General features: G+C 42.1%; 1 protein-coding gene across 2 annotated transcripts in view; it reads left to right on the top strand.

Moving 5' to 3' along the window:
- Window positions 1-26,123, top strand: part of CILK1 (ciliogenesis associated kinase 1) — a 55,933-nt gene that overhangs the window by 4,998 nt on the left and 24,812 nt on the right. For both annotated transcript variants that reach the window (XM_042986560.1, XM_015543550.2), the window contains exons 2-4: window positions 16,719-16,991; window positions 20,640-20,694; window positions 25,545-25,666. In XM_042986560.1, coding sequence (XP_042842494.1) covers window positions 16,891-16,991; window positions 20,640-20,694; window positions 25,545-25,666 — 278 coding nt within the window. In that variant the 5' untranslated portion in view covers window positions 16,719-16,890. The remainder of the gene's footprint in view (window positions 1-16,718; window positions 16,992-20,639; window positions 20,695-25,544; window positions 25,667-26,123) is intronic.

The raw sequence follows: 26,123 nt of genomic DNA, 5'->3' as shown, positions 1-26,123 counted from the left end.
ATTGTCCAATTTTTCAAAGAAGGAGGGGCACAAGGGGATGGGACAGCCGTGGACGTGGGGTTGGTGGTACAGGAAAATCACCAATAGTCACAATTACCCTTTACAGACCCATCATGTGCTCATTTCATTAATTTATTCATTCAACAAATGTTTGTTGTGAGCAGCTGTTTGTGCCAGCTGCATGCCAGGTACACGTCTAGGTGCTGGGCATGTAGTTATGAACATAATAAAACTTCTGCCCACAAAGTGCTTATATTCTCGGATATGTGGATCTTGAGAAACTTAACAGAAGACCATGGGGGAGGGGAAGGGGAAAAATAAAGTTACAAACAGAGAGGGAGGGAGCAAACCATAAGAGACTCTTAAATACAGAGAACAAACTGAGGGTTGATGGGGTGTGGGGGAGAGGGGAAAGTGGGTGATGGGCCTTGAGGAGGGCACTTGTTGGGATGAGCACTGGGTGTTGTATGGAAACCAATCTGACAATAAATTATATTTAAAAAAAATTTTTTAATTAAAAAAAAAAGCGCTTATATTCTCAGGATGAACACAATTTGTGTGAGCCACCCTGTAATCCAAGGGTACTCGAGGCGTTATTGGGGAGAGTACTTAAAATGTTTATGTGCAGATTTCCTGTTTCAGGGATAGAGAAGCTGTGCCTTGTAGTCATAGTCTGTCTGCTGCCTATTTTTTTAAATAGACTTTACTAGAACACAGCCCATTCATTTACGTATTGTCTGTGACCGCTTTGGTGCTACCTGGGCAGAGTTGAGTGGTTGTGGCAGAGACAGCCCTCAACGCCTAAAATATTTACCAGCCCTTCACAGAAAACGTTTGCTGACCCCTGCTCTATTTTATTTTTATATTAAGCCTTTACCTCTTTCATCTGTGTTACTGATTGGTTTGTTGTGTATGACAGCGTAGCATCTTCTGTGGACTGAGGTCAGCTCCTGAGTTAAAGGTGCTGTAATATCTGCACAATACCTGACATATGTGACTTGTTCTCGTTCACTGCCCCCATCTGCTCCTCACCCTACCTCGCCCACCCTTCCATCCTGAGGTGGCAATCAGGCAGGCAGCTGGGGCCCGACTATCGCCACCCTCGATGGCCTTCTTGATTAAGCTTTGGGGACCATCCCCCAGCTCATCCACAGTGTCACACGAGTCAGGGTACAGTGATTCTTCCTCCAGCTCTTCAACATTTCACTCTTCCTTCAGTTCTTCACGGTCTGCATGAGCCACACACAACGACTTGTCCCAGTTTGAAAGTAACCTACAAGTGACTGAAGACTTTTTTTGGTTCAGGGCAGGGGCGCCCTTTGGTACCCTAGGAGAAGCAATGGGAAGTCATGGATCCTACTCGTGGTGTTAAGGACCCTGGTGCATGAGAAGTTTTTTGCTCAGAAGTGGGATTGAAGGAGGAGACGGAGGGCGAGACTGGAATAGTTTCTGGGGAATAGCAGAGATACACCAGGTAGCTGATTTTCTTCTCCCTTCACTCCAGGTGATGCAGTAGCCAAAAGCATCTTTAATGCATTCCTTTGTCGAGGTAAAGGCAAGGCGGATTCCACGTAAAGAAGGCTCTTTTGGTCTTCTGGCTGCTGTCCCCAATGCAGAAAAAAGCACTATTCCAAGAGGCAAAGTACTTAGAAGACATTTTTGCTAAAATGAATATGAGCAGAAAGATTAGGCCCCAGAAAGAAAAATATAAACACAAATGTACTATTTTTAGTACCCTTTTAAAGTAAATTGACAACATTAACTCTTGTGAAGTTATGACACGTTTGAATATCAATACAATGTGTAATTACCTGAAGGATGAGGTAAAATGGAATTCCAAAGTGCCATGAGAAGGGCCATTTAATGATTTTGCACGTAATTCTGTTTTCCTCTGAGGATAGAAAGTTTTGGTGTAAAATGATTAAGGCTGAGGGAGAAAAGCTGCTCGGAGGGGTCTGAATTTAACATGGCTGGTAAACCACAACTGCCAGACAAGGCCAAGTTTGTGTACCGTTTTCTGTCTTCTTTCTTAAAAGAAAAAAAATAGTAATTATTACATCAATTCAATGACTCTCAAAGTTTAAGAATAAAGAATGGACTACTATTGTCCCTGCACCTAGCCTGTTTTCCAGGCTGTGAATGAGCAGGGTACATGGTATGAGCTGCTGGCCACAAGCAGATGTTCTTGGCCTCCGCTGAGGATTGAAGCTGGAGGGAGGGAGGGAATTGGGGCGGATTGCAGGAGGGTTTTCCCCAATGTCACCTAACTAGAGAAACCATAACATTTGTTTCAGAGATTTGCTGGAACTCTGAAAGCAAAATAAGGCTGCATGTCTGTGTTAGTGGAGTACAGCCTTTCCCAAAGGCCGAAGGCCTGATCTGATGACACTGAGGGGGCCTTTCTGTGATTCTCTGAGAAGCAGTGATTCCAGCATTGTGGTGGGAAAGCCCTGCCTTAGCCTTTCCATGGTATTTACTATTCTCCATTTCAGAATTTCACAGCATTTGTGGTCAGGTCAATTTGATTATCATTAATTTGCACATGAAGAAATAGCACTATGTTTGGAGATACTTACCAAGGGTGGTACAGGAAATAAATAGCAAAGACTAAAATTAAACTTTTGACCAGTCAAATAATGAGTACCTACTGTATGCAAGTGGAATGTGAGGTGTGAGGCCACAGAGATGAAGGAAGCATGGTGAGTGTCCCAGCTGATGCAGAGGGCAGGCTTGCGTGTCACAGATCCCAGGGAGAGGCTAGCAATGAGGTGGGGACAGGATGCTGTTGTAGCTGGGGGAAAGAGCCATTAGCCATGTCTCTTGTTGCAGGTTGGGACAGGAGGCTCTTGAGGTGCTGTCTGAGCTGGACTGAGAGGGAAGGAAAGGAGTAGATTCTGATTTGGGGGGCCTGGCTGAGTCAGTAGAGCACTGTCTTCTGAAAGAGATGTCATGTAGCATGCAGGGTCCCTCTGGTCTACTACCTTCCCTTTGCTAGCTTTTACGTGGGTGACAGGAAACGTGGAAACATTGGTCATTTTTTTTAAGTTTATTTATTTTTGAGAGAGAGAGAGAGAGACCACAAGTGGGGGAGGGGTAAAGAGAGCGAGGGAGACAGAGGATCCAAAGTGGGCTCCATGCTGACAGCAGAGAGCCTGACACAGGGCTCTCCCGATGTGAGGCTTAAACTCACGAGAGGTGAGATTAGGACCTAAGCCAAAGTCAGACACTCAACCAACTGAGCCACTCAGGTGCCCCAGTCCTTTTTTTTCTAAGACAAAAACTAACTTGAATCCTTACACAGAGTCACAGAATCACTGATCATTAGAGAGGGAAAACCACCTCATTTCATCATGAGTCAGTTCAACATCCGATTTCACAGAAGGTAAACCCAAGGATCAAGAGGTACTCCAAGTCACAGGGTTGGTGTCTGTGACCCTACCCATGTGATCTGGACGAGGTGGAGGAAATCCTAACTGAGAGCACTAATCTAAGTGATTAAACAGCTGTCTTACAGATGATGTATACTTCATACACCATTCTCTTTGTGTACTCTTCTCCTTTATTATGTATTCTGTAAAAGAAAACCAAGAAATCAGACTCAGAAGATACTGGGCCTGCATCAAATAGTGTTATGGGAAAAAGACTTCTGTTTAGTGTTCATTAGAAGACTGGACGTGTTGCAAAAAAAATGAGGGTGTCAAGGGCATCTCAGCTTTAGCCAGAATAATGGTTTGGGGCAGTCTACAATATGTGACATAGTCACAGAAAAATTATTCTGTTTGAATTAAAAAGAGGATTTTTAAATAGAGCACTAAACGATCCCAACAACAGTGACTTTGACTAAGTGGTGTGAGCATGGTTAAGTGGTCAAGGTTTCTTATCCCAGGTGGGTCCCAAGATAAAAGCAAAGGATGACTCCTGATACCAGGTTTAAAAACCCAAGGAGGGAGTGCCTGGCTGGCTTAGTGGAGCATCTAACTCTTGATTTGGGGGTCATGAGTTCAAGCCCCATGTTTGCTGTAAAGATTACATACGTACAGCTACACATACATTCAATAATAATAATAATAAAAACCTTTCCTTAAAAAAAACAAAAACAAGACACAAAACCCCAAGGAGAAGGTGATTATTCTGCAGGACAGGTGAAGACATTCAAACATTATTACATCATTTGCTATTTAAAAGCATTCAACAAGCCTGTGAGCCCAGAGTCTATGTGACGATGCATTTGAGTTGAAAGTGGGATCCAGTCCCTCTTTATCTGCATCCACTTTGCCTCCATTGTAGACAGTTGGTGCTGGGGAGGTCCCTGCTGGGTTCGCTGATGTTTGATTGCAGAATGAGGCCACCTAGAGCATGGCGACATCACTGGTTTCCGTATTTGGACTTTGAGCTACAAAGTACTTCTAATTCCTCCCATTCTCAGATCCTCAAAAGGTTTCATGATCTTTAGATCTTCTGCAACCTTACTTTTGAGTTTGGTACAGTCAGCCTGGGTTCCTATCTTAGTTCTATCACTTACCAGTTACATAACCTTGGACAAGTCACTTATGTCTCAGTTTCCTGATCTAGAAAATTGGGGGGAGAGAGAATGATGGTAATAGTACTATGGACAAGTTGCTTGTGCCTCAGTTTCCTTATCTGTAAAATAGGGATAATAATAATAGTGTCTATGGATAGAGTTGTGAGATTTGAATGCATTAATATATGTAAAGCACTCATAATAGTACTATACACATGCTAAGTATTTAAATTATTATTGTTACTGCCCTTTTGGCTTCATTGATATATTAGGAGGCTAAGTGTGGCTTAGTTACAAGTGCTTTATCCAAATTAATTCTTGGAGTCCGAGCAGTATTTGGAGCACTGCTCATCATCAGGTTAGCCGATTCCCACGTTAAAGATGCGTGGCTGCATTCCTTTCACTACTACGGCAGTCAGTACTGGGAGCTGTGAATTCAAATTCCGTCAGAGGCAGAGGAAGAAATGTAGAAGACTCAGGAAAGCTGGGTATGTGCTTGTTAAACAGGAAAGGAATTGCTCTTCTCTTTTTAAAAAAAAAAAACATTTTTTTCTTCTCCAGTTTTTCTTCAAACGTGGCAGTTCGGGGCGGGGGGTGGGGGGCAGGGTGCCGCATGTGTTTCAGGCTAGTTTTTACTTTGTCTCTTTCAATAGAGGTACAGGAACAGAGAAATATTTTTCTACCAGTAACCGAGTGGTGTGAAGTTACAAAAATATATGACAACTAAAAATATTGGCGATCTATGTGGTATCCATTTTAGGGACAACAGGCAAGATGGGGACTGTGATGAGCATGGGGACCCTTGTCAAGTCTAAAAGGATGGTGACATTTCTCTAGCTACTTATTACCATAGAAGGCTAAGGATCCCGTGTTATTAGCTCTTCAGTTTTTCCAGAGAAACCCCAAATCTCATTTTTATATTAGAATTCCTATTTTTATTATTATTTTTTAATGTTTATTTATTTTGAGAGAGAGAGAGAGAGAGAGAGAGAGAGTGCATGCATATGAGGTGTGGAGGGGCAGAGAAGGGGGGAGGTGAATCCCAAGCAGGCTCCAGCCCCAGCATGGAGCTCCACGTGGGGCTTAATCTCACAACCCTGGGATCCAAGATCTGAACCAAAATCAAGGGTCAGACGTTAACCGATTGAGCCCCCAGGCGCCCGTAGAGCTCCTATTTTTATTTTTATTTTCAAAGTTTATTTACTTTGAGAGAGACAGAGAAAGCGAAAGTACAGGATAGGGGGAGAGAGAGAAAAAGAGACTACTGTCAGCACTGAGCCTGACTCAGAGCTCAAACCCACCAACCACAAGATCCTGACCTGAGCCAAAATCAAGAATCGGACGCTTAACCCCCCCCCCCAAAATCAAGAATCGGACGCTTAACCCCCCCCCCCCATTTTTAAATGTAGCCTCAAAGCATACCTCTGAATTCAGTTCTCAGGCTGCTAGTTGGCAACCCCTGGTCCACACTTAGGAATCACCATATGCTAATGTCATATATTCAGGGATTTCAGTCAGCATTGTCAAGTCTTGTCCACTGTGCAAAATTAAAAAGAAATCCTCTCTGTATTTCAAAAAGGAACTCGTTGGGTAAGTAAGCACAGATTTCTCATCCCATTCCTAAAACATTCAACTTTGAATGAAAAGCACTGCTCCATAATTCAGATGATTGTTTGAAAGGCTTGGAGACTTTTGTTGGAGAGTAGTAGACTAAATAAGATCCCCCAAAGATACCAGGTCTGTGAATGTTACCTTATATGGTAAAATAGACTGCAGATGTGTATTAAATTAAGGAATTTGAGGTGAGGGGGGTACCCTCAATGATCTGGGTGGGCGTAAATGCAAATACAAGTTCTTAAAGAAGCAGAGGGAGATTTGACACCACCCAGATGAGAAGGCAACATGACCACAGACTGGAGTGATGCATCCACAGCCAAGGAAGGCCAGCAGCCACCAGAAGCTGGAAGAAACCAGGAAGGGATTTCCCCTAGAGCTTCTGAAGGAAGTGCCTACACCTTCATCTCAGCCCACTGAGAAGCCCAGTACTGGTTTCAGACTCTGACATCCAGAACTGTAAGAGAATAAATTTCTGTTGCTTTAAGCCACCAGGGTACTATTATAGTAGTTTGTTACAACAGCCATGGGAAACTAATTCAGCTGATAAGGAAGAGTTTATATATATATATTTTTTTTTTAAACCTTTTTTAAGTTTATTTATGAGAGAGAGAGAGAGAGAGAGAGAGAGAGAGCATAAGCAGGGGAGGGGCAGAGAGAGAGGGAGACACAGAACCCGGAGGCTCCAGGCTCTGAGCTGTCAGCACAGAGCCTGACACCGGGCTTGAACTCACAAACCGGGAGATCATGACCTGAGCCGAAGTTGGACGCCCAACCAACCAAGCCACCCAGGCACCCCTATATATATTTTTAAAGGTTATTTTTTGTCAGCATATGGGTAAATGGCATGTCCTCAACAAGAGAAATTAGCCATTATTTAGAGATCAGTCGCCCAAAGCCTTAAGATTCCTTACCTGTGGTTCGCAAAGTGACTTCTTGTGCACCTATAGCATTCTTGTTGTCTCCACACTCCTCCTGGGAACCTACCCCAACCGCCATGTCTCCTGGTCATTGTGTACGTTCCACCTCCTAGTTACATGGGAAGGTCCTACAGGCCAGATCCTCCTCCCACAGCTCTTTGGATCTTATGTCTCAGAACTGAGCATAGTCCCTTGTGCATAATTTTTCACATGTGTGGTATTTTGTTGCTACTTTAACTTTTTGAGCATATTTCAGATATTCCTGTATATCTGAAATATTTGTATACTTCTTTATTTCTTAAGTTTATTTATTTATTTTGATAAATAAGTTTATTTTTTTATTTCATTTATTTATTTGAGAGAGAGAGGCAGAGAGAGAATCCTGAGCAGGCTGCATGCTGCCAGCACAGACCCCAATGTGGGGCTTGATCCCACAAACACTGAGGTCATGACCTGAGCTGAAACCAAGAGGTGGACACTCAACCAACTGAGCCACCCAGGGGCCCCAATATGTGTATACTTCTATAAAAATATATATCTCATATATTTCTATGTTGTGCAACATAAATGTGGGTAAACCTCACAACCATGGAAAAGACAGTACTTTGTGTTTTTATCAAATTGTAAAAAATTGTAAAATTTTTACCAGTTGTAAAGAACTCAAAAGTAGAAACTGTCTTCTCCTTATGTACTGAGATCTCAATGGAATGACTTACAGACACTATGTTGTGGAGAGGAGCAGACATGATGGGCTTGAGGGGAACCAGAATGGTACGACCATGATTTGTTTTCATACTGAGTTGAGTCAACTTGAGTTAGCTACAGTTTAAAAACATAGAGTAGTGCATAGTGGCTTTTGTTCTAAATGAGCATTCCAAAACACTCAGTTAATAAAATACACTGAAGTACCAAACTTTTTATTTCACATATGCATTTTACACATTTGATGGTTGTCTTCTTTTTGTCACTTAATTTTTGTCAAGAACTGACTCTGTAGATGTAGCTGTCTCTCAAGCATCAAAGAGGAGTGTACAATACAAGCAGTCATTAGTATGTTGAAACTTCTTTCCTGTTAAGACTCAAACTGAGAGTTCTTGGATTTCCTTGGTTGCCTTTCACTTAAGCTCTGTTGTTCCATGCGGTAAGTTTCACTATTGGTAACATCCAGAGTGGGTCCCAAGTGGGCATCAGAATGGTGTTGTCCATTGGGCCCTTATTAGAGGATTTACAGAATCTAGGTTTAGTTGCCAGCTATAGAGAATATTTATCTGGGAGCGCCATCTACCTAACTTGGAGGGACCTTCAAGGTCCAAGAGAAGTTGGGTTTGGATAAATCCTGGGGAGAAGAATCCTCAGTCCCAGCTGGCTAGTTGTGCAGGCAACTCTGAGTGACACCCAGGGCCATATTTGGACAGTCATGTTTGTTTCACCACAAGATTTGTAGTCATTTGTTCTTCCAGAATGGAAGCAGATCATGGTCGATGGAAAATAAACCTTAGGCTAGCAGAGAATTACTTCTTCTAATTTGTCTCCAGCTATATTCCTCTTTTAGTCTTCAAAACCATGCTAGCCACAGAAGTTCAAACTGTTGATTGGTTAATCTACCACCTTCTGTATAGATAGAATTTTGTATTTGGCCTCTTAAGTCAGGGTAGCCTTAGTCTACTGTATCCAGAATGCTTTCGGCTGTACTCAATAGAATATCTAACATTGGCTTCAGCAACAAAGACCTTTAATTAGGTCATATAACAAGAAATCTAAAGCTGATATTTTCAGAGATCATATCATCATGGACTCAGCCTCCTCTTTCTTTTTATCCATTCTCAGCAGATTGGATTCTCATCTTTAGAGCTGATTTTTCATAGTCACTAGAAGGCTGTCTCAGCCCTAAACATTACAGTTTTATGCAACCATGTTAAAGGCAGAAACATAGGCCAGCCTCTTTGTCAATTGTCTTTATCTTTCCTTCTCAGAAGCCTTTCTGTTTCCCTTACCAGCTCACTTTCCTTTCCATCTTCTAAGTGGGAGCCATAGTTCCATTCCTAAACAAATTTTAGTGAGAAGTGGAACTGCTTTGCTTGGCTTAGACTGATCAGAGTTCATGCCCTGGGGCTGTGGTAGGTGGCTGCCATCCCTGATTATGTTGGATCCTGAATAAAATCAGGGTTTTGTAAATTAAGCAAGAAGGGGAACATTGCTATTGGGTAGATCAGCAATGGCATCTGCTGTCTCTCCCTTCTTTTTTCTACTGCATTGTCCATTGCCCTGTTGTTTTCCCAGAGCAGCAGTGGGGTTTTGTTCGGTTTCAGATTATGACATGAGTCATCATATTTGGGCCACCACAAAAATGGTGAACTGAAAATACTGATCTCAAATGTATTTAACCAGTTCCTGCTGGGGTGTGCTCAGAATAGACTTTGGGTTGACTGATGCTTCTTGTGTAATGCTAATTTGAATAATACCACTGCATTTTTTTAGTATGGGAAATAATCCACTAGAGTAGAGACTAGAAGGCCAAGAGAATGGCCATGGTTCTGTTCTATGGATCCAGACATAGCGTAACTAATCCTTCTCTCTTATACCCCTTTGTACACTTGAAACTATGATCATGGCTTCCTAAGTCTCTTTCACTTCAAGTATTCTTTCTTCAACTACTCTTCTTGTGTGTTTATTTAGGCCCTTGATTGTGTTCTTCAATATCTCTCAAAGTTTGTCATCCAGAGTTGTGCAATGTATCAACCTTGTCTGAATGCTGTGCTCCTAATAAGAGCTCCAATAATGCATTGTCTTTGGAAAAAATAAAACCGCTTGTAGCTATCTATGGAGCATCTCCAGTGAGAGGTTTTGTACATACATCAAATTCAACACCTTAGAAAACAGACCCATTATTTCTGCACCTTGTCTGAGTAACACAAACACACATTCCCTACTCCAAACCTGTATCTCCTGTATCTGAGATTCATCCAGTCAGGGACCTTCGTTCAGGCCTTCAGCAGGTATCACCTGGACTACTGCAGACCCTCCAAACTAGTCTCTATGCTTCTAGTGTCTCTATCCTAACATCTGTTTGTTCTCCAGAGGGATCTTTCTCCAATCATTTCCCTGCTTGAAAGCCCTGGAGAGCTCCCCCTGCAGAGTAAAGACCAAATTCCTGCATGACAAATATACCCCTTCTCTGCTGGGTCCTACCCTGAGTTTCTAGGCATTTCCTGCCATTTCCTTTACTGCCCTCCATGGTCTTTATGTCCTAACCCTATACTTCACAGCCTAGTTCCACATTAGAATCACCTGGAGAGCTTTCTTAACTACTGAAACTCATTCCCCCCCCCACCCCCGCCCCCGCCCTCATTCCCTAGAGGTGGGGCCTGGGCATCAGTTATTTGTTAAAAGGTGATTCTAGGGGCGCCTGGGTGGCTCAGTCAATTGAGCGTCTGACTTCGGCTCAGGTCATGATCTTGTGGTTCGTGAGTTTGAGCCCCGCGTCGAGCTCTGTGGTGACAGCTCAGAGCCTGGAGCCTGCTTCAGATTCTGTGTCTCCCTCTCTCTCTGCCCCTACCCTGCTCGCATTCTGTCTCTTAAAAATAAACATTAATTAAAAAAAATTTTTAAAAGGTGATTCTAATGTTCAGCCAGGGATGGAACCACTAGGCATTTGCCCTCCTGTGAACACACCAAGGTCCCGTACCACCAACATTTCACACATAGCTTCCGCCATCTGTAATTCCTTTCTCTCCCTTTTCTGTATAACAAAACTTTGCTCATTCTTCAATATCTCCATACTACCTCTTCTCCAAAGGGTTGTCAGATCCCTCCCTCCACCCAGGAGTTGGTTGCTCTCTGTACCATATTCTCATGGTACTTTCTACATTTTTTTGGATCGTGTCTGTTGTTATTTAAGGAAAGACCCTTATCTTATCCATAATGTGCCCCTAAAGCTTTGCATAATGCTTAGCATCTTAGTAAAGGTTCAGTAAAATTATACACTGTCAACCTGACATCAGTGCCTGAAGAGACACTAGTTTGACCCATTGTACAATCATTTATGTAATTACCTGAAATAATGTAAGATTAAAAAGCAGCTATCATGGCATGGTGAGAGTCAAATTTTGCTAGAGTAATTGAATTTTGTTCTATGATAATATGACAAACTATAACAAAGAGAAATTGTTAGGGTGGCCATGTTAAATAAATGACTCTATCTTAACTTCACTCAAGTTCTTAATTCTTTCACAAACAGCTTTCTCAACGATAATCTAGGAAAGCACTATCCCAATCATACAATTTAATTGGATGAGGAAGTAGTAGGACACTAACTACCAAAGAAGGGCTTCTATGATTAATAATTTATAGATATGCATCAGTAGTATGACGCCATTGCAAAAAAAAAAGTGGGGGAGAGCCCACGTGGTACTGGAATGTACATCATTATTAAGATTGGTCACCACAACTCATCAAGGGGATGGAGAAATGTGTGAGGATTCAGAGATGAATGCCAAAGATAATTAAAGGAGTGGAAAAAGGTCCTATGAGGAAAGGTTGCATAATTAAAGCACAAGAAGGCTAAGAGACACACATTGGATTACTAATTTCATGTCCACACATATTTTTGTGAGTTTCTTTATATCTGCAAAAAAACAAAGCATGAGGAAATTAGCTTAAATTAGAACAGGCAAGTTTTAGTTGGACATTAAGAAAAATATTCTATTTAATTGGATTATAAAATACAAATCTGATCATGTTATTCTCAAGTTAAAAAAAAAAATAACTAACGCCCCACTGCCTCTAACTCAAAGCCTCCTTTTTTCTTTCTTTCTTTTTTTTAATAGAGCATGTGATTTATTAGCTGATATGTGACAAATCAAGGTACCAGTGATTTTTAGGAAGATGACATACAACAATGGTTTAGGAATTTTTATTTGTTGGAAATGAAATTATGAATGATGTAGAAATCATATATGTCATCAAAAATAGATGGAGATAAATATGAAAAAGGGGAAAACAAATGCAGAGTCAAAAATTGCCTATGTTGTGGTTCAAGTACTCTTTCTGTGTTATGTTGAGACACAGCCATGGTGTATGATAGTGTTCTAATAGGGGTTTTGTTTTTAATTTTTTTAGTGTTTATTTATTTTTGAGACAGAGAAAGACAGAGCGTGAACGGGGGAGGGTCAGAGAGAGGGAGACATAGAATCTGAAGCAGGCTCCAGGCTCCAAGCTGTCAGCACAGAGCCCAGCGCGGGGCTTAAACTCACAGAGTGTGAGATCATGCCCTGAGCCGAAGTTGAATGCTTAACTGACTGAGCCACCCAGGTGCCCCTCTAATAGTAAGTTTTATTGAATAAATCTACATTTGTATGTTTTAAGCTGAAATAAAATGATTCCCTTCCTCTACCATTTTGAAGAGCACTTTTAAGCTCCTAATGTAGAGTAATTTAAAACATACAGGAAGAAACTTGCAAGAATCGTAGAAAGAAAACCCATATACCTTTACCCCAGTTTACCTATTATTCACATTTTACCCCATTTGTTCCCTCTCTATACTCACACCCTTCCCTCTCACACACATAATATTTTTGTTCTACCCAGTGGAGAAGAAATTGCATACATCGTGGTCCTTTACTTATATATCCTTCAGGATGTATTTTCTAAAACTAACACTGTTCTTATAGAACCTCAGGACAAGCATCAACTTCAGGAAATGTAATACAGATGCAGTACTTTTACCTAATCTGTCATCTGTATTCCAGTCGTTTCCACTGATCCAATGATGTCCTTTGTAGTGCTTCCTTCTCCCCTAGTACAGAATCCAGTCGAAGCCTCTGTTTTTCAAAATGGCATCTGAGGCCCTCCACAAATAAAACTCTGGGGTTCTGTCTCTCCAGTTCCAAGCTCCCCACCCCCTCCCTCCCAGGTTGAAGCCCCTATGCCTTTGTTTCAGCTCCTTGGACTGCTAGAATGTCTTACCTAACAGAACACCTACTTTTCTTGTTTTTTTTCAAGCTCCATCTTTTATCAAGACTTTGCTTATGCCCTCCTCAGCCCAGATGGAATTGACCTAGCTGGAAGCCAGGGGCAGGCTTTCTCTTTAACCCCTCCCACGTCCTGTACCTCAAACCTAAGTGTTTTTGAAATACCTTAGTGCATATTCATGAGTATATATCTGGGCCCACCCACCAGCCTCATCCCCTGCCATGAGACTAGGATCTTTGAAAAAGGAACGATATTGTATATTCTTTGTATCCCCAGGCTTTAACATAGGGTCTATCATACAGAAGGTGCTTTATAAATATTTATCAATCAGCAATGGAATACATCACTATAAAGAGCTGCTGCAGGAAGTTGCAGGGAGTTTGATCCTGTAGCACTTCAAGATGAAGGAAAATGCCCCTTTAACCAGGGGCCTTAAAATGGCTCTAGAGGGAGGGAAATGAGTTTGCGATGAGGGAAGCTTAATCTCAGAAAGCTCTCCAGTTATATGATAGAGTGTGGTGAAGTCAGACATAACCTTTACATGTAAAGCTTCCTGAGGTCTTGCACAACCTTCACAAGAACATAGACTGGTTTTTTTGGTTTTTTGTTTTTTTAACCCATCCCTTCATCTACCTCCCCTCTGGCAACCACAGTTTGTTCTCTATACTTAACAGTCTTTTTTGTTTGTCTCCTTTGTTTTGTTTTGTTTCTTAAACTCCACATGTGAGTGAAATCATATGGTATTTGTCTTTCCCTGACTGACTTATTTCACTTAACATACTCTCTCGGTCCATCTATGTTGTTGCAAATGGCAAGGTTCATTCTTTTTTATGGCTGAGTACTATTCGTGTGTGTGTGTGTGTGTGTGTGTGTGTGTGTGTGTGTGTGTCACATCTTCTTTATCCATCAATCTATCAATGGACACTTGGGTTGCTTCCATATCTTGACTATTCTAAATAATGCTGCAATAAACATAGAGGTGCATATATGTTTTTGAATTAGTGTTTTCTTTTTCTTTGGGTAAATACCCAGTAGTGCAGTTACTGGATCACATGGTAATTATATTTTTAATTTTTTGAGGAACCTCCATGCCACAGTGGCTACACCAGTTTGCATTCTCACTAATAGTGCACAGGGGTTCCTTTTTCTCCACATCCTCACTAACACTTGTTGTTTCTTTATTTTAGCCATCCTGACAGGTGTGAGGTGATATCTTGTATTTTTGACTTACAGGTCCCTGATGATGAGTGATACTGAGTATCTTTTCATGTGTCTGTTGGCCATCTGTAGGTCTTTTTTGGAAAAATGTCTATTCAGGCCCCTGCACATTTTTAATTGAATTATTTGTTTCTTTGGGGTTCAGTTGTATCAGTTCTTTATATATTTTGAACATTAACCCCTTATCAGATACATCATTTGCAAATATCTCCTCCCATTCAGTAGGTTGTAACCAGATTTATTTTTTAATATTTTATTTTATTAAAAAAATTTTTTAATGTAATCTCTACTCCCAACATAGGGCTCAAACTCACAATCCTCAGATCATGTGTCACATGCTCCACCAGCTGAGCCACCCAGGTGCCCCTGGATTTATTTTTAATTCTGAACTAATTTTAGATTTCCAGAAGAGTTGCAAAAAATACTGCAGAGAATTCCTAGAAATCCTTCACTCATCTTCCCCTGATATTAATATCTTCCATAACCATAAAACAATGATCAAAACTAGGAAATTAGCATTGGCACTATGCTATTAACTAAACTACAGACCTTATTCAAATTTCACCAACTTTTCCACTAATGTCTTTTTTCTGTTCCAGGATCCAATTCAGGATCCCATATTGCATTTAGGTGTCATGTCTCTTTAATTGCCTCCAATCTGTGACAGTTCTTCAGCCTATCCCTGCCTTTTATGATCTTGACACTTTTGAAGACTATTAGTCATTTGTTTGTAGAATGTCCCTCATTTTGGGTTTGTCTGAAGTTTTCCTATGAATAGATTGAAGTTCTGCATTTTTGATAAGAATGCCACGGAAGCGATATGCCCTTCTCAAAGCATCATATCCAGAGTTCATGATGTCATAAGTTTTATTAATGGTTACATTGAATTTGATCACTTGGATAAGGAAGTTTTTGCTGGATTTTTCCTTATGGAGTTAATCATCTTTCCTTTTGGAGTTAGTGTCTTAAGAGATACTTTGAAACTATGCAAATATCCAGTTTCCCCTCAACCTTTCATTCATTAATAGTTGCATCCATCAGTGAATGTTGTCTGTAACAAATCTTACTGTGGTATTTACCTAATAGTGAATTTTTTATTTTTGCTCTTTCCATCAGCATTTATTCACTGGAATTCTTCTGGAAGGAGAAGCTGCATAGACTGGATTTAGGTGCAGAATGTCACATACTTCTAATCAGTATTCTCTGATCTTTTGGCTTCTCACTAATTAGTTTGACAGCTATAGGTTTTTTGTTTGTTTGTTTGTTTTTTAATACCTTTATTTTCAAGGTGCCTGGCTGGCTCAGTTGGTAGAGCATGTGACTCTTGATCTCAGGGTCATAAGTTCAAGCCCCATGTTGGGTGTAGAGCTTATATTAAAAAAACAACTTATTTTTATTTTGGCTTTTATATTTTATTAATGTTTACATAAAAGCATTGCAATCACTTAAGTTATTACTACATATTCTCTATTACCAGGCAGACTGAATGACTCAATTTTATAAATTGAAAAATCAGTGATTTATTAAAGAAAACACAACTGAATGACTTTTTTTTTTAAGTTTATTTATTTTGAGAGAGAGAGTGAGCCAGCATGAGCAAGGGAGGGACAGAGAGAGAGGGAGGGAGAGAATCCCAAGCAGGCTCCATGCTGTCAGCACAGAGCCCTGTGCAGGGCTGTATCTCACAGACTGAGATCATGACCTGAGCTGAGATCAAGAATCAAATGCTTAACTGACTGAGCCACCCAGGTGCCCCACAACTCAATGACTTTAAAAGGGCATACCCTACATATACACCTTAAGAAATTAGTTGTTCTTTGTTTAGCTTCTGTACGTCTAGTAGTAAAAATAATACTGTTGATGCCTAGCCACAAATAGTTCGTGGAGCACATGTAAGTTCCGTATCAGGAGAGCTTTAATTTTAGCATTTCTTGGCTTTGTTACATTGGAAATCGTAGCAGAATTACACAGAACACAGTATATTTAGTACTAAATCTGGACTAAATATACAGATTCTTGTAGCTCGGCAATTTTTGTCGACCATAGTTTTCATGCAGTGTTTGCCCACAGTGGCTGGTCAGCAGAAAAGCATTGAATTGGAACGGATTCATTTCTGAGTCAGTGACGAATTCACTTTCCAAGAATGGTATCTCTCATTTTGTAAAAATTGGAAAAGAGCATTATTTAGGCCAGAGGTTGGCAAACTTTTTCTGTAAAGGGCCAGATGATAAATACTTTAGGTTTTGTAGGCCATATGGTCTTTGTCACAACCACTCACCTCTGTTCTTGTGTGAATGCAGCTGTCGACAGTATGCAAGTAGGTGGCCATAACTGTGTTCCGATAAAACTTTATTTACAACAACAGGTGGCGGCCTGGGGGGTTATAGTTTGCTGACTCCTGATTTAGATGATAAAAATACCCAAACTTAAAATGTACCTTAGCAATTACCCTTGTCTCTCATTTTTCTCTCCAGGCAGAAGACTGATCTTTGAAAATATGTATTTGGGAGATAGTCACGTTCTGTTGAATACCTTGTGCTGGTGCTGCCATCGAAAAATCTGGTTACACTCCGGGGAGGCCTGCTGCCTCTGCAGGACTGCACCGCCTCGGCCCTGAGATGAGTGTCCGGCCTGAGCGGGCACACCATGAATAGATACACAACGATCAAGCAACTTGGGGATGGAACCTATGGTTCCGTCCTACTGGGACGAAGCATTGAGTCTGGGGAGCTGATTGCTATTAAAAAGTAAGTTTTATTCTTCACTCGCATCCATTCATCCTCAACTATACATTGTCAACATCGTTTTAACTCCACCTTCTGCATTTCTCATCATTGCAAATTTTCTAAAGGTACGTGGATGGGAGGCATGGAGGAAAGTCTTAGACACTGATTTCTGTGGGCTCGATGACTGTTGGCCCTGGAATGCTCATGTCAAAGGTCTTAAACACATTCCTACTTTAGATTTGCATATGGTGTGAGTACTTTTCCAGAGTGTCTTATATTGTGACATAGTAATGAGCAGGGTAAGAAAGATTTTATTGGAAAGGAAACTGAAACCCTGAGAAGGACTTAATTTGGATCATTTACACAGGTAGCAGTCTGGGGACTACTGTCTTCACCTCCCCACCCCACTTGCCTTTTGCAATCTGAGTCCAGTCTCACTGTCTTAGTTTCTGTTGCTGCATAACAATTTACCCCAAGGATTCATGGTTTAAAACTATACACATTTATTATCTCACAGTTTCTGTGAGTCAGGAGTCTTGGCATGGTTTAGGTGAGTTCTTTAGAGTCTCTCATGAAGCTGCAATCAAGGTGTTGGCCAGTGCTGGGGTCTTATCTGAAGGCTGGGCTGGGAATGGATCCACTTCTAGGCTTACTCACTCACGTGATTACGGGCAGCATTCAATACCTACTGGGTGGTTGCACCAAGGGCCTCAGTTCCCTGCTGGCTATTGGCTAGAGGCTGTTCTCTGTCCTTTACCATGTGGGCCTCCCCAGAGAGCCGCTTACACCATGATACCTTGCTTCAAGACATGGGGGCCACAAAGGCAATGAGAGAGGCTTCTACCAAGATGGAAGTTACATCTTTTTGCTTTTGTAAACTAATCACAGAAGTGACATCCTCTCACAGATTGCTGATTCCATTGGTTAGAAGCAAGTCATTAAAGGAGAGGTGTTATGCAATACCAGGAGGTGGGAGGCTTCGGGGACAATTTTAAGGCCTTCCTGCTACACCCATCTCTATATCCAGTCACTTTCTCAACATCTCCATTTTGGATACCTGCAGATACGTCAGACTCGTTATATCCCAAACTGAGCTTATATCTGACGTTTTCCCTCTCTCGCCCCAAACCTGTTTCTCTGTCAGTGTTTCCTATCTTGATAAATGACACTGCCATCCCCTCAAAACCTGCATATCCTCCTGACTTCCCTCCATAGGCCCAGCATTGGCCGTCTAGACCCATAGATTCCAACTACCATATATTTATCTGATCCACCTACTTCTCTGTATTCTCCCTGCTAACCTCCCATTCAACCCATTATCATTTACCACCTCTGCCACTAGAGGAATTTCCCCTATAGGGATCCTGGCTTCCATTCTACCCATTCTCTATTCCAGTCTGAAAGAATTACTTTAAACACATGAATCTAATTGTCTAAAACCATTTGTGCCAAACGCTGTGTCCCCTCCGCCCCGTAAAGTTGCCTTGTCCTACCTGAATTCAGCATGCTATGTGTACAGTTCTGTGCCTACTACCAGCACCCCCTCCCCAAGTGCACTTGAGAGACTCTCAACCAGGGCACCTTCCACACAGGTCTTTAGAAGGTCCCCAGCAGGACTGAGCCCCAGTTGCCCACCTTGGTATCAGCTCAGTAACGCACCCTTTAGTGGGTTTCCCATCCCTCCATTCCCAGTTTCTCTGTTCCTTGCCCTGGCTTTCTGGAATCTCGTCCCAAATAAACTACCTGCACCCAAGTCCTTGCCTCAGGCTCTGCTTTCAGAGGAACCCAAACTACAGCAGTTTGCAGTATCTTCCTAGCAATTTTAGGATCAAGCTCCCGGTTTTTAATGGGACCTAAAACTTGCCATATCACTTGGCCACTGCCTGATTTCTTCAGCTTTCTCTCCTGTCACTACCCCACTGTCAATTTTGTTCTAGCCACTCTGGCCTTTCAGCTTCTTGAACTCACCAAATATCTTTCTGCCCCAGTCTTCACATGATATTCCCTACCTCCCACCTTCATAGGCCAATTGATCTTTCAGGTCTTAATTGAAACATCACCTCATTCCACAAGTGCTTCCTGACACACCAGGCTAAATTAGGTCACTTTGGGGTCCGCTCTCACCATGTCCTGTGCCGTTCCTTCCTAGCACTCAGCACAGAAAGTGATTAAATGCCTGCCTTCCCACTGCAATGTCAGTTCCATGAGGGATGCCCCTTTCATTATATCTCCAGTGCAGGCAAAGCCCCTGCCACGTGGTTGGGGGCTAAATAATATTTGGGGCATGAACAAAGGAACTGGTTACTATGCTAGCAGACGGTATGATGCTGGGGACAGAGTATGAGAGTGAGGTGGAGAGATGGAAGTTGGTTTCTTATTGGCCAACAGTGAGACCTTGGGAAAAATGACATGACTTTTCTGTTTCTTCGTTTCCTCACTTGCCCCATCTATTTCCTGGGGCTGCTGGAAGAGCCAAAGGAGACCATGTGATTGCAGTGCAATGAAAGATATAACCTTGAAACTTGGATTTCTGGTTGGCCCATAGAGTTCTCTCTCTCTCCCCTCAGGCTGTAGGCCGGGGTTGGCAAACTTTTTCTGTACACGGCTATGCAGTAAATATTTCAGGCTTTGTAGGCCATATGGTCTCTATCACAACTCAGTTCTGCTATCGTGTAAAAGCAGCCATAGGCTATGTATAAATGAATGAGTGTGGTTGTATTCCAATAAAACTCTTTATGGAAGCTGAAATTTGAATTTCATAAAATTATTACCTATCATGAGATCTTATTTTTCTTTTGATTTTTTTTCCCCACCCATTTAAAAATATGATAAATTGGGGCACCTGGGTGGCTCAGTTGGTTGGGCGACTGACTTCGGCTCAGGTCATGATCTCACGGTTCGTGGGTTCGAGCCCCACAGCGGGCTCTTTGCTGACAGCTCAGAGCCTGGAGCCTGCTTCCGATTCTGTGTCTCCCTCTCTCTGCACCTCCCCTGCTCGTGCTCTGTCTCTCTCTGACTCTCAAAAAATAAATAAATTTTAATAAAAAAAATTTTTTTTAATAAAAATATGATAAATCATTCTTAGCTCACAGGCTGCATGAAAACAGATGGTGGGGTGCAGTTGGCTCATGGGCCATCATTTGCCAACCCCTATACCAGAGGGTCTAGAACTGTGTTGTCCAACAGGGTGGCAAGTAACCAAATGGCATTTAAATTTAAATGTTATTAAAAATGAAGTTCCTATATTGTGCTAGCCATATTCCACTACACAGTACCCATATGTGTCTAGTCCAGTGGCTACCATACTGGATAGTACAGAGCATTCCCATCAGTACAGAAAGTTCTATTGGAGAGCTCTATTATAGATCAAATAAGCCTGAGGGATTTGCCTCCAGGGCAAGGTTAGCCAATTAGTGATAGAACAAGACAGCAGGTGAAGCCTCCTTGGACTGCACTGTACCATCCCTTTGGGGAAGCTTTGTGATGTAGCATCAATCGCACTGCCAAACTGTCAAATAGAATGCTGTTTTGGATAGTGTAATATTTGGTAGAAATTGAAACCAACTCTAAGCACTATTCACTGGATTTAGAATGGAAACATTTTTGAACAAGAAAGTTTAGCCTGTTACTGGGAATAAGCATGCTATTTGTTTCTTTGTTCTCTTTTAGAATGAAAAGAAAGTTTTATTCCTGGGAGGAATGCATGAACCTTCGGGAGGTTAAGGTATTTATTAATACACCAGGGGATAATTTATGTATGGTTGATTAAAATAGCTTTATACATGCTTAGATTTGTGATTGATTGGAATTAGTCATGCTGTTTGAATTGTTTCATTGATGCCAACAAAAGGGGGCAAATGACAACATTATACAGCTAATAGCTCAAGGGAGAAGGTTCCCATGCCATTATATTGGTGAATATACTTTTTTAAACTTTGGTATGAGATAAACCACGGATTTATTTTGATCTCACAGTTTCCCACTAATGTCCTTTTTCTTTCAAATTGTGATGAAACACACATATGTAAAATGTACCCTATTACCAGTTTGTAAGTGTACATTTGCTGGTATCACATACGCTCATACTGCTATGCAGCCTTCACCTCCATGCACCTCTAAAACTCCCTTCCTCTTGTAAACCTGAAACTCTTTACCTACAAAACAGTAACTTCTCGTGACCAATCCCCCAACCCTTGGCAACTGCCATTCTACTCTCTGTCTCTATGACTTTGACCACTCTGGGTACCTCATGTAAGTGGAATCATTACAGCATTTGTCTTTTTGTGACTGGTTTATTTCACTTAGCATAAAGTCTTCAAGCTTCTTCAAGGTTCATGTCTTAGTGTGTGTCAGAATTTCCTTCCTTTTTAAGGCAGAATCATATTCCACTGTAGGTATAGACCACATTTTGTTTATCCATTCATCCATTGGTGGACACTTGGGTTGCTCCCCACCTTCTGGCTATTGTGAATCATCCCATTTCTTTTATTTTTTTTAAGTTTGTCTGTTTTGAGAAAGAGAGAAAGAGAAAGAGAGAGAGAGAGAGAGAGAGAGAGAGAATCTCAAGCAGGCTCCAAACTCAGCACGGATCCTGACATCGGACTCAATCCCACGACCATGAGATCATGACATGAGCCGAAATCAAGAGCCTGCTGCCTAACCAACTGAGCCACCCAAGCGTCCCTGGACCTTCCCATTTCTTTAAGCTCTTCCTTTCCACTGGCTCCTTCTCTTCAGCCTATAAATAAATATATGTGCCTGCCATTCTCCCTAATCAGCCTCAGCCTTCTCTCTCCGGGAGCTTCCACCCCTTCCCTTTCCTTGCTTAGTCTTCCAGACTTTTCCCTTTGCCATCATTTCCCCACCTGCCATGGACTTTCCATGTAATTGAATCTTGCATTTGCCCCTGCAACTCTACTGAAGCTGCTGTCCTAAAAGTCACCTGTTGCCAAATCCAGTTCATTTTTTCAGACATTTTTATGCCTGTGGTGTTGGATGCTGTCCTCTCCCAGGACTGTGTAACTCTGCTTTTGTCCAGCTGTCCCACCTCTTTCTTGCCTCACCAAGTGCTCCGTGGTTCACCCTTTAAATAGTGATGATTTCTTACATTCCATCCTTAGCAATTTTCTTCTTTGCTCTGAACCTCCTCCTGAGTAATTTCATATCTTTGCCTTGCTTCAGTGGTCTCACCAAATCTCTTATCCTGTGTACGCATTAGACCAAGGGTTGATGAGTGGCCACGTCCTGTTCCTGTAAATACAATTTTATTGGAACACAGCCATGCCCACTTGTTTCTGTAGTGCCTATGGCTGATTTCACGCTTTGATGGCAAGGTTGAGTAGTTGCAGCAGGGACTACATAGCCTCGAAAGCCTAAAATATTTATTCTCAGTCCCTTTAAGAAAAGCTTGCTGACACCTGTTTCAGCCCCATATATCCAGCTGCTTAGTGGATATCAGTGCCTAAATTTTCTAGAATGTCTGCTTCCCCAGTTGTCCTGTTTTCCCCCTCTTCTGTTAATTATCATTTACTCCTTCACCCACAAACTGCAGCTCATTGCAGGTGGCCTGTGTGACCTCACTCCCTCCATATCTCACCCCTCCTGTGTGCTGCTCCCAGAAAGATCTCCATTACATTCAGCTGTTCACACACTATGTACCGTTTACTGAGAAGCTATTATGAGCCAGGAAGCACCTTAGGTGCTTTACATGTACTGTCTTATTTTATCGTCACAACTACCCCATGAGGAAAATTTTAGTATCTTGAGTTTGCTGCTGAGAATAGCTCAGGCCCAGAGACTCAGTAACTTGGCTTGAGGTAAATACAACTCTAAGCCACAGAGCTTTGTTTCAAACCCACATTTGTTAGCTTCAGTGGGTGTATACCTGGCATCCAAACAGTGCCTTCCCTGCCCACTTCCCCAGTTGAAGTCTTCTGGGTGAGCCTCCTTCAGAACCTAACTGGGGTAGTTCTCATCCCTCAGGCATAGCCGACTGCCCCTCCACTCCCACGCCCATACCTAAGAAGGGCTTCTTTCAGGACTCACTCTTTCCCTTCCACTGACTTCTTTATCTGGATGCTACTCTTCCTTCAAGTCACATTTCAGATGACATACTCACTGACCACTCAGGGTTTGCTGATTACTCCTTCTTGAAATGTTTCTGATGTTCCTTGTCTCTGTCATTCTCTTGACCCTAAGAAGATCTCCCTTATTCTGTTTTATGGATTTTGTATTCATGTCCTCTCTTCCCTATTAGGCTGTTTGCCTCATCTAGGCAAGGACTGTGTCTTCTGCCCCAGGGTACCTTTGGGGAGCAATACATTGCAGTTTTGTTAATAGTTAAGAACCGTCACCCAAACGGGGATAAATAATCTCTATCAGGACTGCTGACCTGGGTTTAATTTGCTATTTCTGCTTCTCTGCTCTAATTGTCCTGTCTTTTCCTCTCCTTGTAAACTCTTCCTGGGCCAAAATAAGATGCCTTCTATCTGTAAAATGAGTCACATGAAATTCCCCCCCATACAATTAATCCCTTTTATATTAAACTAATGTAGACTTTAACTTGCCTGTGATCCTTGCTCAGAAAAAAACTGCAAGGGGCACGGGGGTGGCTCAGTCGGTTAAGTGTCTGACTCTTGGTTTCGGCTCAGGTCATGAACTCACAGTTCGTGGGCTTGAACCCTGCATTGGGCTCTATGCTGACAGCATGGAGCCTGCTCAGGATTCTCTCATTCTCCCTCTCTCTCTGCCCCTCCTCCACTCGACCTCTCAAGCTCTCTTTCTCTCTCAAAATAAACATTAAAAGAAGAAGAAGAAACAAACAAACAAACAAGAACTGCTAGCCCTTCTTAGACTTCTTAGCCAGCAATTTGCGCTCAAAACATATATCAGGCCAAGCATGGAAGGTACCCTACTCCTTGCCTAGAATCCCCTTCTCGAAAAGCTTAAAAACCTACTTCATTTTCCCCTGAATTAATTTGCCCCATTCATTCTGCTTATCCACTGGGTATCTCAGCCATTGCAGTGATGCGTTTTAAGCAAATAGGTAGAAAAGAAGGCCACAGGGTGAATACTTACAAGCCAAGCAATGTTTGTGCTTGTTACTTTTGGAGAACCTGGAAGCCAACTTAACTGAAACAGGTAATCAGCCACGTTGGGTGATTCTAGAAGGATCTGTCCTTTGGTTGAGGATTTCCTGCCAGAGGGGCTCCTTGGTGGGAGCTTGTCTTTCAGGGAAGAACCTCCTGAAGAGTTTTATTTTGTTCTCATTCACTGGCCACATTTCCTCTCCCTTCCCAGCTGCTTGAAGTTACTCTATCATATTATAGCACTCCCAACCTCTGATTCTTTGGGTGCGTTATTACTGACTGTCTTTCTAGATTTGGATATTTGCAGGGGCACCTGGGTGACTCAGTCGGTTGAGCGTCCAACTTTGGCTCAGGTCATGATCTCGCGATTTGTGAGTTTGAGCCCCCCATCGGGCTCTGTGCTGATAGCTCAGAGCCTGGAGCCTGCATCAGATTCTGTGTCTCCCTCTCTCTCTGCTGGACCCCTACTCATGCTATGTCAAACATAAGGAGGGCTTTACAGTGTATTATTATTGGAGTCACTTCTGTGAGGAAAAGCCTTTTGGAATTGAAGAGCTCATCCCACTGTCCAGCGGCCCTTTGAGGCTCCCTTGAAGGAGACTGTCAATCACGTTCTGACCATCTGGTGAGCAAACCAGCAGTTTCTCTAGCTGTCGTACATGAACAGGATTGCTGCTCACAAATACAAAAGTGTACTATTTCCCCATCAACAAAATTAATAATGCAAACAGAAAATAGTTTACGCGTGGCTGTACTCACATGGATGTGCCAGGAACAGGAAGACTGCATGTGCGCCAAGATGAAGAATCAGGTCACGCCCCGTCTTCTGAGCCACCCTCTTGTTTCTCATCCCCTGCCTGACATTTTCGCCTTTGCTGTTCTTAGAAGCGGAGCTATTTCTCCCATCTCACTTCAGGGTCTTTGCAGTGAGATTTCTCCTCCTCCTTTCTCCTTTAAAACTCACATCGTAAGGAGTGCTGTGTGCCTCATGGACACACATGAGTCAGAGGGAAATTGAGAGCCTTGGGCTATGAGCCTGTTGTCTATTTGAACAATTTCCTGTCCAAAGGGTCTGCAGACTGTTGGCTGGTCATCTCAGCCCAGAGCAGCTGCCTTCTCTAATACGAACAACCAAAGCTTCAGCTTCCAGTTGGTTCCCTTCTGGCCATTTTCATGGCATGAATTCCATCATCTGGAGGGACTGCACCTAAAATAGTTCTGGCCCCTTGCCTGGTGCAGGATGCAGCCAGAAATACCAGTAATAATCAAGTGCTTACTTTCTAGTCAGCTAATCAAAACAGTTTTCTACATAAAGTTGTTATTGACTTCAGAGAAATACCATTTGTTAAATTGTCAATAAAATAGGAATTGCGGCATTTCTGAGGTTCTGGAATTAGATGTTTCTTCCTAAGTATATGTGGGATTACTTTTCTTTCTCAACAGCAGATTTCCTCCAATTTTTTGTGTTTTCCCCCTTGCCTTTCAGTCTTTAAAGAAGCTCAACCACGCCAATGTTGTAAAATTAAAAGAAGTTATCAGGGAAAATGATCATCTTTATTTTATCTTCGAGTACATGAAGGAAAATCTTTACCAGCTCATTAAAGAAAGGTACAGTCTGGTCATCATGACTTTAGAAATAAATATTGCAAAGTGGATGGGTTTTCTTTTTGTTTTTGTTTGTTGCAGTCGTGCTACTTAGGCTTCACTGTTTAAAGCTGCCCGTTAGATGAGGGGCCCAACCCACATTCCTGCTTTGGAGGCCTCATGATAGCATCACAGAAGCTACTTTCAATGCAGCCGTTTTCATGTTTCGGTGGGTTATTCACGCAGAGAAGCTCAGATTGAACAGGTCCTCTGCAGCTCTCATTCCCACAAGGAAACATGGGCAGAACCATTACAGGTCAGGGTGTGACAGCTTTGTTTATTTTGAGACCTCCACTGAAAACTTGTAGGTTGACTGCACTTCCTTTGTTGCTATAGTGCTCAGGGGCTTGTGTGTTGGGAAGAGGACACTAATAAAAAACTCACCTGCTATGGTCATTTTTAACTCTGAAAGTGAACCATG

The sequence above is a fragment of the Panthera tigris genome, chromosome B2 (genome assembly GCF_018350195.1).
Source record: "Panthera tigris isolate Pti1 chromosome B2, P.tigris_Pti1_mat1.1, whole genome shotgun sequence".
In the NCBI taxonomy this organism is placed as follows: Eukaryota; Metazoa; Chordata; class Mammalia; order Carnivora; family Felidae; genus Panthera; species Panthera tigris.
The sequence above is the reverse complement of the archived record's forward strand: the minus strand, read 5'-3'. Positions and strand labels throughout refer to the sequence as shown.